This window comes from Stigmatopora argus, chromosome 12 (genome assembly GCF_051989625.1).
Source record: "Stigmatopora argus isolate UIUO_Sarg chromosome 12, RoL_Sarg_1.0, whole genome shotgun sequence".
Lineage (NCBI taxonomy): Eukaryota > Metazoa > Chordata > Actinopteri > Syngnathiformes > Syngnathidae > Stigmatopora > Stigmatopora argus.
In genome coordinates, this window is record NC_135398.1 from 11,368,920 (window position 1) to 11,381,670 (window position 12,751).

General features: G+C 39.5%; 3 protein-coding genes and 1 long non-coding RNA gene across 12 annotated transcripts in view; 2 read left to right on the top strand and 2 right to left on the bottom strand.

Moving 5' to 3' along the window:
• Window positions 1–80: 80 nt before the first annotated feature.
• Window positions 81–2,015, bottom strand: thap4 (THAP domain containing 4). 2 transcript variants are annotated; one of them, XM_077616029.1, is made up of 5 exons: window positions 1,602–2,015; window positions 673–821; window positions 480–589; window positions 304–407; window positions 81–226 (listed from the first exon to the last, which is right to left on the bottom strand). In XM_077616029.1, the coding sequence occupies exons 2-5, from the start codon at window positions 819–821 to the stop codon at window positions 110–112; spliced, it is 480 nt and encodes a 159-aa protein (XP_077472155.1). In that variant the 5' UTR covers window positions 1,602–2,015; the 3' UTR covers window positions 81–109. The 2 variants fall into 2 exon arrangements, with proteins under 2 accessions (XP_077472155.1, XP_077472154.1); XM_077616028.1 differs by having other exon boundaries at window positions 673–826.
• LOC144086186 (uncharacterized) lies at window positions 1,069–4,952 on the top strand. 2 transcript variants are annotated; one of them, XR_013304372.1, is made up of 3 exons: window positions 1,106–1,473; window positions 2,603–2,805; window positions 4,862–4,952. It is a non-coding gene; the product is annotated as an uncharacterized LOC144086186 (long non-coding RNA). The 2 variants fall into 2 exon arrangements; XR_013304373.1 differs by lacking the exon at window positions 4,862–4,952 and having other exon boundaries at window positions 1,069–1,473; window positions 2,603–2,894.
• On the bottom strand, window positions 2,166–7,427 carry agxtb (alanine--glyoxylate and serine--pyruvate aminotransferase b). The gene is made up of 11 exons (XM_077616027.1): window positions 7,113–7,427; window positions 5,363–5,555; window positions 5,218–5,282; window positions 4,421–4,521; window positions 4,285–4,355; window positions 4,117–4,201; window positions 3,923–4,021; window positions 3,731–3,800; window positions 2,864–2,959; window positions 2,640–2,768; window positions 2,166–2,467 (listed from the first exon to the last, which is right to left on the bottom strand). The coding sequence occupies exons 1-11, from the start codon at window positions 7,374–7,376 to the stop codon at window positions 2,360–2,362; spliced, it is 1,281 nt and encodes a 426-aa protein (XP_077472153.1). The 5' UTR covers window positions 7,377–7,427; the 3' UTR covers window positions 2,166–2,359.
• Window positions 7,428–11,399: 3,972 nt separating this feature from the next.
• The window catches only part of kif1ab (kinesin family member 1Ab), a 31,868-nt gene continuing 30,516 nt past the window's right edge, over window positions 11,400–12,751 (top strand). For all 7 annotated transcript variants that reach the window (XM_077616021.1, XM_077616014.1, XM_077616016.1 and 4 more), the window contains exon 1: window positions 11,400–11,681. The gene's annotated coding sequence lies outside the window, so the exon portion shown is untranslated. The remainder of the gene's footprint in view (window positions 11,682–12,751) is intronic.

Genomic DNA, 12,751 nt, shown 5'->3' on the forward strand with positions numbered 1-12,751 from the left:
TATTAAAAAAAAAAAGACTCCCAAAAATATTATGTAACACAAACCACATGTGCTAAAATTAAACCACTAACAAACAGGTTTCAGTGTGAATCATGCCACCTTTTTAGTTTCAAGGCGAGCGGACGTAAGCGATGCGCAAGTGCTCTGTGAGTGGCTGGCTGTCTGTTGCCATGGAAACCCTCTGCTCCAGTCGCCCATCAGGAAGGAGTTCAAATGTTCGCGAAACCTACAAGTAAAAAAACTACATTCTGTAAGCTGTGTCAAAAACCCAAATAAGGAGAATGCAACGTAGTGGTGCGGCACCTCCTTAACGTGAGGCTCCTTGGCGAAGGAGATTCTGGCGATGGTGTGGCTGCGGAGGTTGAGGTGCTGGCCCGTGAGCTCGCCCTCCTCGATCTCCACCAGACCTGGCCCGGGTTATCGACAAAACCATTTCCAATCTCAGTTGAAGTTGATTGTGCCACAAAAAAGTAGCACACCTGTATTCTGGGCCACAATAAAAGCCACTTTGTTGGTCCCCGGCTGCATTCGGATGAAGCCGCACTCTCTGTGCAGCGGCTTCTTGGAGTCCACGAGGAAGGCGTTGAACCTTCAAACATCCAAACAGAAGAAGAGGGTCATTGGCGGGCTATTTTCGTTCCTAATTGCAAAAGAGTGTCTTGGTAAACGGACGAGAAATTGATGACGGGCTGCCCGACGTGGCTGAATTGAAGCGTCTCGGAGTAGCGGAAAGGTTGGATGGTGGGAAAGCGGCCTTCTCCGGGTTCTTCTGACTGCCAGGTACCCAGAAGCCACTCAAGGGGTGTAATTACTGGGTTCATCTGCACTAAATGACAGTTATTGTAACATACATTTCACAGAAGATTAGACAGAGGGAATCAATCCATACATGTAGATGTAATTTAATTATTCCATTTTGCTTTAAAAAAATCTTTTAGCAAAGGATGCGCGGTACGGAAGATGAATAAATACGTTTTTTTTTAGCTTGCATAAGGTACAATACAATAAATCAATGACTCTAAAAAAGGCATACAACTTTTATAATATTACGTTGAAGGTAAGGTCTCCTAATTTTAAAATAATTGATTGAACCAGGCATGGTTTTAATGATTTCGCAAAATTTTTGTGAATGCAACAAATACAAGCGCTTAAGAATATGAATGCAGTGCTTCTTTTCTCCAACAGAGAGCGCTATCCAATCATGTGAATACTGCTTCGGAGAAAAGAAGAAGTGAAACAGGGAGGTACTGACCCAAAAGACAAGGTGAACTTGATCATCTAAATAACAATTTTCATTCTGAAAAACGAAGACGAATGCGTCCATAATGTGAAAAAGAATCGCCCAAGCGCGTGACAATAACTTTAATTGCGTCACGAGGGCTGGCAATCGAAAGCGAAGACAGAAGTTTGGGAATTATAGACACTAAAATGTGAAAATTGGAAGCCATATTTCGCCTGTTTGGTACATTTCAAGTAAGTACATTCAATATGCGCCACAAACCAGGCAGAAACCACACCTGGATCAACTTGCGATCGCTCTACTATATTTTGGTCAAATCTTATTATGTGAATTACCCTAAACGAAAAGTGAAACTTCCTACCTGAATGATGCACAGGACAAGACATTATCTGTAAAAATTGGAGTCAGTTAAGAGACAAATATTCCCAACAACAATTTTAAGAGCGACCTATCGGGTGACGTCACACACACCCGAGGTTTAATGGCTTTCTGGGAAATGTAGTTAAAATTTAATAGACTTTAGAAATTTTATGGCCTCCATTTTTTATTGCATTTCCGAGCATTTTATGTTTCTTTTGTCATACATAACCTTTTAAATTCTATACATCGTAATATTTTTTTCTGAAATTTATTGATGGATCTTAAAATTCTAGAATTATAGAATGCTATAAATCTATGCCAACATGAAAGATACTACATAAAGCTGTGCCATATGCATGATCAAAAATACATCATATATGTACTATACCTAATTGAAGAAACAAAATGCATTCACAATTTGACACACATTTCCTGAAAGCAGCACAGCCAAGAGAAACACTTTCTGTAAATGTAAATGAAACAGATAAATATGAATTCAATATGAAAATTGCAACGCACTTGTTACTGTTTGGGTTAAGTACACAATTACACCATCAATTCAGAATTCAGAAAACAACCCATATTTATTGACAGCTACCAGTGCATTTCACATAGACATAGACCAAGTGGTGTATATTTCTCTTTCATTTCAATACCTCTTCTCAACAGTTTTTGTGAGCCATTTGCAATCAAATGAATGGATTACACATCGTTGGCAATCCCTGCTTTTTCTTCCATCCGTGGTCACTGTGCTCCTTTCTAAGCCTTACTCTTTTTACAGTTTTTCAGCGCGTCCGCCAAGGCATTTAGTGCCATGTCGGCATTAGTCTTCTCACAGTTGTAGCCCATGAGGCCGATTCGCATCACCTGACATAAAAAAAGAGTACACGTCAGATCACGGGCCTGTAACAAGAGCTGTACTAATAATTGTATTAGAGATTTCCAGTGTTTCTTGTTTACAAAATCTGCTAAAATGTTCATTCACTGCTTTTTTTTGTCCAGGTACCAAATTCCCAACCTGCTATCTGCAGTTACTCACCATGCCAATGGAGGGTCCCAGGCCTCCGGTCATCTCCATCTGATGATTTTTCATGATGTATACCAGCATCTCCCTCCAGTCATAGCCCTCAGGGATGGCGATGGTGGTAACGGAGGGAAGCCGCAAATCCTGAACGGCATTTCCCAAATTCAGTGAGGAGAAACAGGTGAAACTCCACTTTCCTACTTTGGCATCGCAATCTCACGTTTTTTTTTCTGACTCACCTTTTCCGAAATGAAGAGTTTGAGACCCAAATCTTCAAGTCCTTTATAGAGGTAGGCTGCCACTTCCTTGTGTTTCCTCCAAGACTCCTCTAGCCCCTAGAGGGCGACAAAGAACAATCAATATATTTATTGACTTTACCATTCTATAAATTGGAGATATCCATACAACTGGAAAGACAACCGAATGATGGAATGCTAGTCAACCTTCACATACTTCATTTTTCTAAGGATTTTTTTGCCTTTGATAAAAGCTTTATGCATTTGAGGTCAAAATTTCTTTGTCTGGTAAAATTTAATCAAATTAAAGATTCAAATATGGTTTAATACAGTCAGGGTTTTAAATTATAGTTGGTAGTCAGGGTTGGTCCAGACCATACAGGGCAGCTAGGAATAAGCCTTTAGTGCTTGCAGGATAGCGTTTAGATTTTAAATTTGTGGTTTGTGTCAGGTTTCATGTTTAAAACAAAGATTTAAAAATCAAGTTAGGATTTAAACTTAAGTTTTGTTTCTAAAAATCATGTTTTAAGACATTGTTTTTTTTCAGGTTTTCTATGAATTCGATTCATTATTACAGGCATAGTTTATGACAGTTGCGAGGTTTAGGGTTTCAAATTAGAGTTGGGTTTCAAGATCTGTTTAGGGTTTGTAAAAGTTTACCAGAGCCTATTAAAGTTTTCATAACTTTTGCGTACGAGGGAATACACCATTTGGCCTTCTCTTATAAATTAAAATGCATTCTCTTTAGGGTGATTACACTCTTGTATAAAGCAATTAATACTATAATTTTCGGACATGAATCCGCTTTGGGGTACTTGTTATGCATTATAAACTAGTGTCTACTGCATGACAATTGCAGAAATATTTTACCCGTTCTGCCAGAATAGCTAAACTCTCTCTCAAGGCAAAGAAACCTGACACTGGTCCGGTGTGGTGGTACCTGGCGAAAAAAAATAGCAATGCTAAAGGTTATCTTTCATTTGAATGTATGTTTCAGTTCATCTATGTGCTTCTGCATTAGTCCTGTAAATCAATTCATAGATGGATATGAGGTGGTCTTACATTCTGGCCGGTTTGCCATCACAGCCCCAATAGTTGGACAAGTGTGTCATATCGAAGAGGTACGACACCGGTTTCGTTTTCCTGTTAAACATCTTGTGGCTGTGCAGCATTGAAAAGAGAAAAGATGACATAATTTCAGTACCTAAACATGCAATATTTGGTATAGTTTGTAAGTGCCCCCCCTTTTTTTTTACCATGCTCTGTCATTAAAAGAGATGGGAGCCGTGCCAGGTGGTGCATTCAAGGCCTTCTGAGAACCCGTGTACAGGATGTCAATATCTGGCAGCATAACAAGGAGCATGTTGGTTAGGAAAAACAACATCACATTTTGGCACTGTTTCTTTTCTTCTGCTATTCTTTACTTTGCTGATCCATGAAAATGGGTGCAGCCCCAAGTGATGCAACAGTGTCCACCAGGAAGAGACAGCCATGTCTAAAAGATACCGCAAATAAAGTAAGAAAGAGTTTCTGAATGTACAAATGTACTTGGGAGCGCACTTTCTGCAGATGTCTCCAATCCCGTCGATTGGGTGACACAGCCCAGCCGATGACTCTCCGTGTGTGAGAAAGAATAGAACCGGTTTGTGTTTCTCCACCGCCTGCAAACAAGTGTTGAATGTCGTTGAAATTTATGTATTAATTAATTATTATTATTTTTTTTTAACTATACAGTAGCGCTTTGACATAAGAGGTACCCCATTTTCAGTTCTTTTTCAAGAGGTCTGTTTGATTTGGAAATATTAACAATTGTTTCCTAAAAGATGTCCATTCCTTAAGATTATTTTCAAACTTAAAAAGAAGTGTGTGATTATATAAAGTGGACATGCCTTTATTAGACACATACAGCAGATGGAGCATAACAATGTCCATTGAATTAAATAATATAATGTGGTAAATGCTGTTTATTAATTGATTTATTTTCTACTTCTTGCGTAACAGATTCAGACGAGTCGAAGATTATTTGTCCGAATGTGAACGTTCACTTGCAAAAAAAGGTTGCTGGACTGAGTTCCAAGATTGGAGACAAGGTTAGTGAAACAAAGTTACCAGTAGATGGCAGCAATGCACAGTTTTAGGGTTTGAGCAGTTTTTGACTGCAAATAAAAGGATATCAGAAGAAAGTGGCTGTACCTGTGAAGGCTTGAGTTAAAGACTTATATTTACTTTACGAATGAGTATTCGCAGAGTATCTCTTGTAGTATTTAACGATAATCTCTTAGTGTTTGCTTCCTTTTTTTCCCAAATGCCCATCTTCTGTATTGGATTTATTTCTCTAGCATTTAAATTTTTCTTACCTGTTCAATCTCCTGATTGCTGAAGTAATTTCCTGGTGTTTTCACAAGTTTATGTACATTAGCACCTATGAAGTAATCATGAAAAATAAGGTGTAAGCCAAACGCCGAGTATTACATTCATATCCGTGCCTGTCAAAACACGAACCCATTCTCTCTGCAATTTCGGCAACACGCTCCCCCCAGATTCCATTGATGGCCACCAGGACACTCTCCCCGGGCTCCACTGTGTTGAAGACCGCACACTCCATTGCGGCGTGGCCCGAGCCACTCATAGATATTGTCATGTTGTTCTCTGTCTGAAAGGCGTACTGGATCCCCTTCTTGATGTCATTCATGATCTTAAAAAAAAGAAAAAAAACATGTCAAATAATATCCAAGTCTACACTCAAACAACATTAAAAAAATATTTTTTGTTTTGATCTAATGTGATCTAATCAAATATAAGCATTTTTGGGGTGGATTCAATCTAGTGCATGATGGGTAAAACAATACTTTTTCGGCAATTTTGATTAAATATTAGAATTTAAATTCACAAAATATCTCATCATCATTTTCTGAACCGCTTTATCCTCACTAGGGTTGCGGGGGGTGCTGGAGCCTATCCCAGCTGACTTCGGGCCAGAGGTGGGGGACACCCTGAATTGTTAGCCAACCAATCGCAGGGCACACGGAGACAAACAACTATTCATGCTCACATTCATACCTAGGGCCAATTTAGAGTGTCCAATCAGCTTACCATGCATGTCTTCTGAATGCGGGAGGAAACCGGAGTACCTGGAGGAAACCCACGCAGGCCCGGGGAGAACATGCAAACTCCACACAGGTGGACCGACCTGGATTTGAACCCAGGGTCTCCCATTGTGAGGCCGACGTGCTAACCACTCAGTCGCCAGGCCGCCCCTCACAAAATATCACATTGCTAATATTTCTTTACATGTTAAAACTGAAAGTCCAAAGAAGAAACAGAGACAAAATGATTTTTAAAAAGTTCTTTGATATTCAGCAATCATATTGGGTTTATTTGACATGTAGTATTTAGCATGCAAACAGCAAAATCAAATCAATTAAGACTTATCCCATCTACATGGAATATTTTTTTATTTTTATTAGACAAGTCATATTTTTTTTCAATAAAGCCCTCAATCACAGTATGCCCCCGAAGAGCTTCATAGACACAGTTAACATTAGCCTATTGGCTGTCTTTTACATTGATAGACGTCCATTCCATTTTGTTCTGCCAATGCCTCCCAGTTCAAATAAATTAGGTGTCTTTTGTCAAGGGGAACAAATTAAAACATAAAAATACATATTAGTTGAAAGTAATCAGGTGAATGCTTTTGATCTACGTGAAATATACTATTATGTAAATATATTTATAAATACAACTTTGTTATACCTTTTTTTTTAAACACAAATATCTATTACAATTTTAATTTTCCGTCTTTTTAAAACTAATGTTCAGTTGGATCTCGCTTTTAACAAACCCAACAATAAATTTTCATCTCATGTTTAGGTAATGTTTTCCTTAAAAAAGTAAACTAAACAAATACACACAAATACTACACAATAAACCCAATATAGTTGACAGTTCTTAAAGAATTATAATGAAATTTTTAAACTCTGTACAGAACTTTTTAGTTCTTCATACATTTTGCAATTATGTAAAACCCCATTTTCAAACTACACAACGTTACAGTTGCTTACTTTTAGAGGAGAAAAAATGTTCTATACAGTTCAGTTTTATTTAACTTTAAGGTCAGCTATTTTTCCCCTTTGTATTGTGCTTTATTGTTGTACAATAATAATAATTACGATTCATTTTACGTTCTTTAGTGTTTCCCTCATTTACTGCTCCCTTTAAAGTAAAAAAAATCCCAAAAGAAAAAGTGCATTACCTCATACATTTCTGGGTGCAGGTGACCAATTATCGGTTTGGCCCCCGCAGCGAGGACCCGCGGAGGAACGTTGGAGGGTCCGGGTCCGAACAGGTAGCGCAGAGGCGCTTCCAGCGGCCGCAGCATGCTCGCCGGAGGGGGGATGGTGACCCCTGACGCGGAGCGACGGTCCAGGTGCTGCGCGGGGGGACCGTCGAGGGCCGTGGCGGCCGCCTGCCGGACCAAGAGCCCGCTCCTCCGGCTGAACAAAGTCCGCTGCATCATGGCTGCCTGTCCTGTGTGCTGCCTTTGAACAGCAGGCTGAGACTGAAGCTGAGCACTGAGCGCGTTTTGACTTAAGGTATGAAAGAAAACAGGTCTTTGACCTATTGGGCACGGGGCAGTGTGCGTCATTGGATGGAAGAACGGTACCCTTCCATTGGTATTTGTTGCACCTTAGAGTGTAAACGAATTAGGAAGGTTACTTCTACTTTATCTTTTTTGGAAGGAATTTAACTTGAAAAATTAAGTGAAAATGAAAATGTACTCACAAAAATAGACAAAAACAAACATCTTTTTTGGGTGGCATGAAGAATACTGTAAAATGCATGTACACAGATGTATATACATAGTATGTATGTACATAATGTTAATGTTTTGTTAGTTTAAAATGTATAGCGCCAAAATATAATCAAACCAACAATATTGTTGCCATACATGGAAGCTCATTTCATGTTGTAATGGTTGAAACGTATAGGGGCAGTTTCAATAGATTAAGACAAGTCAAAAGTTAGTTTTTATTTATTTGGATTAAAAAAAGTACCTTTTAATGTTCATCAGATTCATAGAGAATGACAAGTCATCTCTACATTAAAAATTTTTTTGTTCTATGATACTAATGTTCTTTTAAACTCCAGCTTAATTTTTTTTTATTGATTAATTTTTATCTATTCCATTATACTAATACCGTCGACTTTTGTTGATTCAATTGAGCAACTGGGATAAGTTCTGCTACAATTCATTAGTATCTTTTCTAAGCAGGAAATATTACAAACATAAAAACTGTACAGTATAGTGTATATTTTACCATTTTTATTTCAGGTAAAATAGTACAATTGAAACAAAACCGTTAGTGGTATCCAAAGACCTTTGTAGCCTATTATATATGCAAACCACCACAATGGTTAAGTATTAGAAAAAGTCAATAAGTTCTAGAATGGGTTTTCTCATTTAAAGATGAAACTGATTAACACACAGGTAAGCTGTTTCTCAAATGAAGCCTTTATTGTGTTTATTGTGAACAGGCCTGTTTTACATTTTGAGCCACTTGGAAATGTAAAGCTCCCCTTTTCACAAACAGCTTGGATCTGGTTCAGATTAAACTTGTGTTTACTTTTTCTCGATCTGATCTGGTCTGCTCTTACTTGAGTGACATTGGCTTTGGCGAAGAGGAGGCTCCTCTTTGGCCAGCCAATCAGCAGATATAAAGCACACAAACGCACGCACACCCACATCTGTGCACGTGCACACACTGATTATCAGCGCTTTCAAAACAACTCATCACTTCTACCACCACGTCCGCGCTTAAAATTCTTTGCATAATCCACGTTTAGCCTTGTTAGTTAGGTCTAACTTCACTTCTCTCTTTTTGTCTTTTGAAAAGAAAACTACCAAAAAAAAAAAAAACATAGGCAAACTGACAAACATGTTGATCGGCTAATAGTCAAAAAATGTTGCATTTTCACCCACACTGCTACGTTTTCTTCAATCTGTTATGTCATGTTTTGCAGGCCGAGGTGTCCTTATCAGCGTCTGGCTGGGTAAATAATTAGACCTTTGGTAAATAAGTGGAACTCACAGTTACCCCATAGCATGTTCACCTTTGCACTGGACACAATATCGGAAATATGCACCAAAGGAGCAGGGAGGACGAGTTTGGTACATGTAAACAACAGCATACCAGCTATTGAATCATTTATGCCCGGAAAGGATGCAAGAGTGCTTTGGTCTTCTTGTTTTGATAGGAAAATGTCAAAAAACAGCCATGGTCCGGAAGAGGTTAGCACGTCGGCCTCACAGTTCTGGGGTCGAGGGTTCGATCCCAGGTTGGTCCTCACTGTGTGGAGTTTGCATGCTCTCCCAGGGCTTATGTGGGATTTCTTTGGGTACTCCGGTTTCCTCCCTCATCCCCAAAACATGCACGTTAGGCCGGTTGAACACTCAAAATTGCCCCTAGGTATGAGTGTGAGCATGAATGGTTGTAAGTCTCCTTGTGACCTGCGATTGGCTGGACACCGATTCAGGGTGTCCTGGTGCCTGTAGTTAGCTGGGATATGCTCCAGCACCCTTGTGAGGATAAGCAGTTCTGAAAATGAATGAATGAGTGTCTCCATAGATACAAATTGGATGTGGTCTATAATTCTTTGGGTGCCACCAATGACAATAGATGTCCATTTTAACTGGGAGGGCTCTCAGTAATTGGGCCCCAAGTCAAAGGGTTTGAACCACTATTGTTGTCAATGGTCGTGAATGAGTTTAGTTATATCGTCGCAAGTGGCACCGAAACATGATAGTTTCTGTCTATCGTGGTCAATGGCAGCCAATGAGTTAATGGGAATGATTGTGTTGCAAGTTGTCAAGTGGAGCTTTTTTTGTGCGAAAGGTAGCGGGCGATGCGCAAACTGCTTTCAGTATCCAAGGTGATGACCCTTGAACTCTGAGTGTTCACTTGTTAAACAGGGCCAAGGCAAACAGGGCAAACTTCAACATTTTCTGCCTGCTCCCCACAACTAATTTTATGTCCCATTGTATTTACTCCCAACATTTAAGCAATGCACATTCTTGACTAAGAATCTTGAACACTAGATGGTGCTCATTTAAACAGGATGACAGGGGTGACCTCAAAAATGGCTACAGTAAATGGCTTAAGGTCGCGATCTAAAGATAAAGTTATATAACATTTGAAATAGCTATAGCTTTTTCTATTTAAAATAGTTTGGTTTTCAGAACTATGGCTATGCCTGCTCTGTTTTAGAAGAATTCACTTATGGGTTACACCAGAATGGCTCTTTAGATTATACTCTAAATCTATACAAATAGCCACCCGATAGTGTCATGGTTCTTCCACCTGACTTTGGTGCAGGCAGTCTGGGTTCGATTCCCACTCGGTGGCTTTGTGAGTGTTTGTCTGTCTCTCTGTGTGCCCTACGACTCACTGGCGACCAGTCTAGGGTGTAGTCTGCCTTTCACACGAAGACAGTTGGGTTAGGCTCCAGCAACCCTTTCAAGGATGGGTGGCATGGAAGATGAATGAGTGAATGATGGAACTAATGAATCCATATAAATAACGCCGGAAGAGGCGTAAAATATTTTAAGGTTATACCTAAGAATATTTTAACATTTGGGCTTTTAGTGCATTACAAACAAGATATACTGACTTTATATATATCACATGAAATTGAGACCCAGGCGGTCTCAAATTAGGTTTTGAACCATGAGCTAGTAAAGTGACTATCTTCATCTCGTATTAAAGATGGGAAGTCAATATAGGTTGAGCTCAAACTTATTTTATAGACCATATTCAATATTTTCACATTTTGCTATGGGCCAATAAAACAAGGCCAGAGGCTGGGGTTTGGTCATGCCTGGTGTAAATGAACAACATTTTAGAAGAAAAAAAACTGTCATCGGTTTAGTGCCCTCTTTGTATTCCTACTTTATTTTAGCCACTGACTTCTTGACTTCAAATGTTGTATATTTTATTCAAGGTTACAAGTTTACAGGCATGGCAGATACATACAGATGTGGTCGATATTAATTACAACATCATTCCAGAAGAATAAAAGAAAGACAGTTTTACAGGAATGGCAGATACATACTGATGTGGTCAACTTTAGTTACAGCATTATTGCAAAAGAATAAAAAAGACTAATCAAAAATAATATACACAGTTTTGTATCCAAGGCTTCAGGGTGGCCATTCTTATCAATGTATTGCTTTTTAAAGTACTAATTTTTAACATTTATTTCTTTGTATAAGCCAACATTTTTGACAACTAGCTGCTGTATCATCATCATTAATAGTAATTCAACACTACCACACTTTCAAAACAGACATGTGACAGCCAACAATGAAATGGAAATATTAACACAAAGTATAAAAAAAAGATTAGAAACATATATTTCCAGCCATCCATCATAAATGTCCAATATGTTTATACTAGGTTGACTAGCTGCTGCATCATGGCTGGTGCTGATGCTGATGCTGACGTCATAACTACGCAACTCAAGTTTTTTTCCCCTGCTTTTAGTTTGACAGGCGAATGATACATCCTGTTTATCGCCCCCCAACGTTTTGCTCTTCTACCAAACCCGCCCACCCTTCATCCATCTTCGTCTATTACTGCAACTCGGGCCAGGTAGGCTCACATCCGAACGCCATTCTTCCGCCGACACTTCGCCTTCCCTACCGGGCGCAAAGTGCCATAGGGTAGGGAGGGAGGCTGAGCGGATCGCCAACGAGGAGGAAGGCGGAGAGACGCAAACAGGACACGGCTGATCCTGCTCTCAATTCCCGTGCGACGACCTCCAGGTAAAAGCTCGTTTCTGACCTTTTTTAAACTCGAAAAAACAGCGATGCAATTTAATAACGCGCGTCACTTAGATGGTAGGGTGGTGATTGTTTTTTTTTTTTTTTTCTCACGGAGGCCTGGTGTGCATGCGAAGACATCAATGTTTTGCTGCGTCAGAGCATCAAAAGGGCACAAAATGAGCCACCAATGCGTTTTTTTTCCTCCCCCAAATGTGCGTCGTCGACGCATCATTTGTGGATGCGGCATTTGAATCCTAAACGTCAGCCAAATATCGCCATGCTGGCTAACGCGGTATGTATAGTGGATGATTGGGTTTGGGTTTGTGTTTACCCGGCCTGTTTTGAGGTGCGGCAGGCAAGATGGAGGAGGAAGAGCACCCCTCCAGTCGCAGAGAGAATGCAAATGCCAACCTTCTCCCCAAAGGCAGATTCTAGTCTTTTTAAAGCATTTACAAATCTAGGATTTTACAATAATGCCTTTCAATGAATAGCAGGATGGCTCCTAATTTGCTGCATTTTTGTTCATTTTGAACAAGCCCGTCATCATTTTTAAAATTAACCCTTTTCTATGTTTTTGTTTTGTTTTTTAAAATTATATGAACCCTTTATTGCAGTGGTCCCCAACCACCGGTTCGTGGACCGGTACCAGTCCATGAGCCACCTGGTGCCGGTCTGCCAGAGTAATAACTATTAACGCTTTCAATCTCGCCCTCCTTCTTGAAATGAGAAAAGTTGTTATAATAATAAATAATTGCTATTATGCTTGGGACTAGTTTTTTGCCGGTATGCATGTCGTTCATGCACCTACCCTAACCCGCAGAATTTTGTCTTGAGTTGTCGCCCTCCCTATTAGGTGGTCCGTGGGTGAGAAAAAGGTTGGGGACCGCTGCTTTTAGGTACAGGGGTCACTGTAGTGGACAGCTATTCAAAAGCTGATACTTTAGACCTTGAACTCTTTATAGAGCGAGTGAGTATTTTTTGGTCAGGCCAAAAACGCATGAGTCATATTATTACTTTAAAAGTATTTATCATGATTGTGTTTTTTAAAATGTATAATTAGATATGAATCT

Coding starts and splice junctions, on each gene's coding strand:
- thap4 (XM_077616028.1), bottom strand. CDS start 1,626: ATGTCTTGTCCTGTGCATCATTCAG. Junction 590..672: donor CAGCCCGTCATCAATTTCTC/GTCCGTTTACCA, acceptor GGATGTTTGAAG/GTTCAACGCCTTCCTCGTGG. Junction 227..303: donor AGGAGCCTCACGTTAAGGAG/GTGCCGCACCAC, acceptor TTTTACTTGTAG/GTTTCGCGAACATTTGAACT.
- agxtb (XM_077616027.1), bottom strand. CDS start 7,376: ATGATGCAGCGGACTTTGTTCAGCCGGAGGAGCGGGCTCTTGGTCCGG. Junction 5,556..7,112: donor TGCACCCAGAAATGTATGAG/GTAATGCACTTT, acceptor CTTTTTTTTAAG/ATCATGAATGACATCAAGAA. Junction 4,202..4,284: donor CATTTTCATGGATCAGCAAA/GTAAAGAATAGC, acceptor TTATGCTGCCAG/ATATTGACATCCTGTACACG.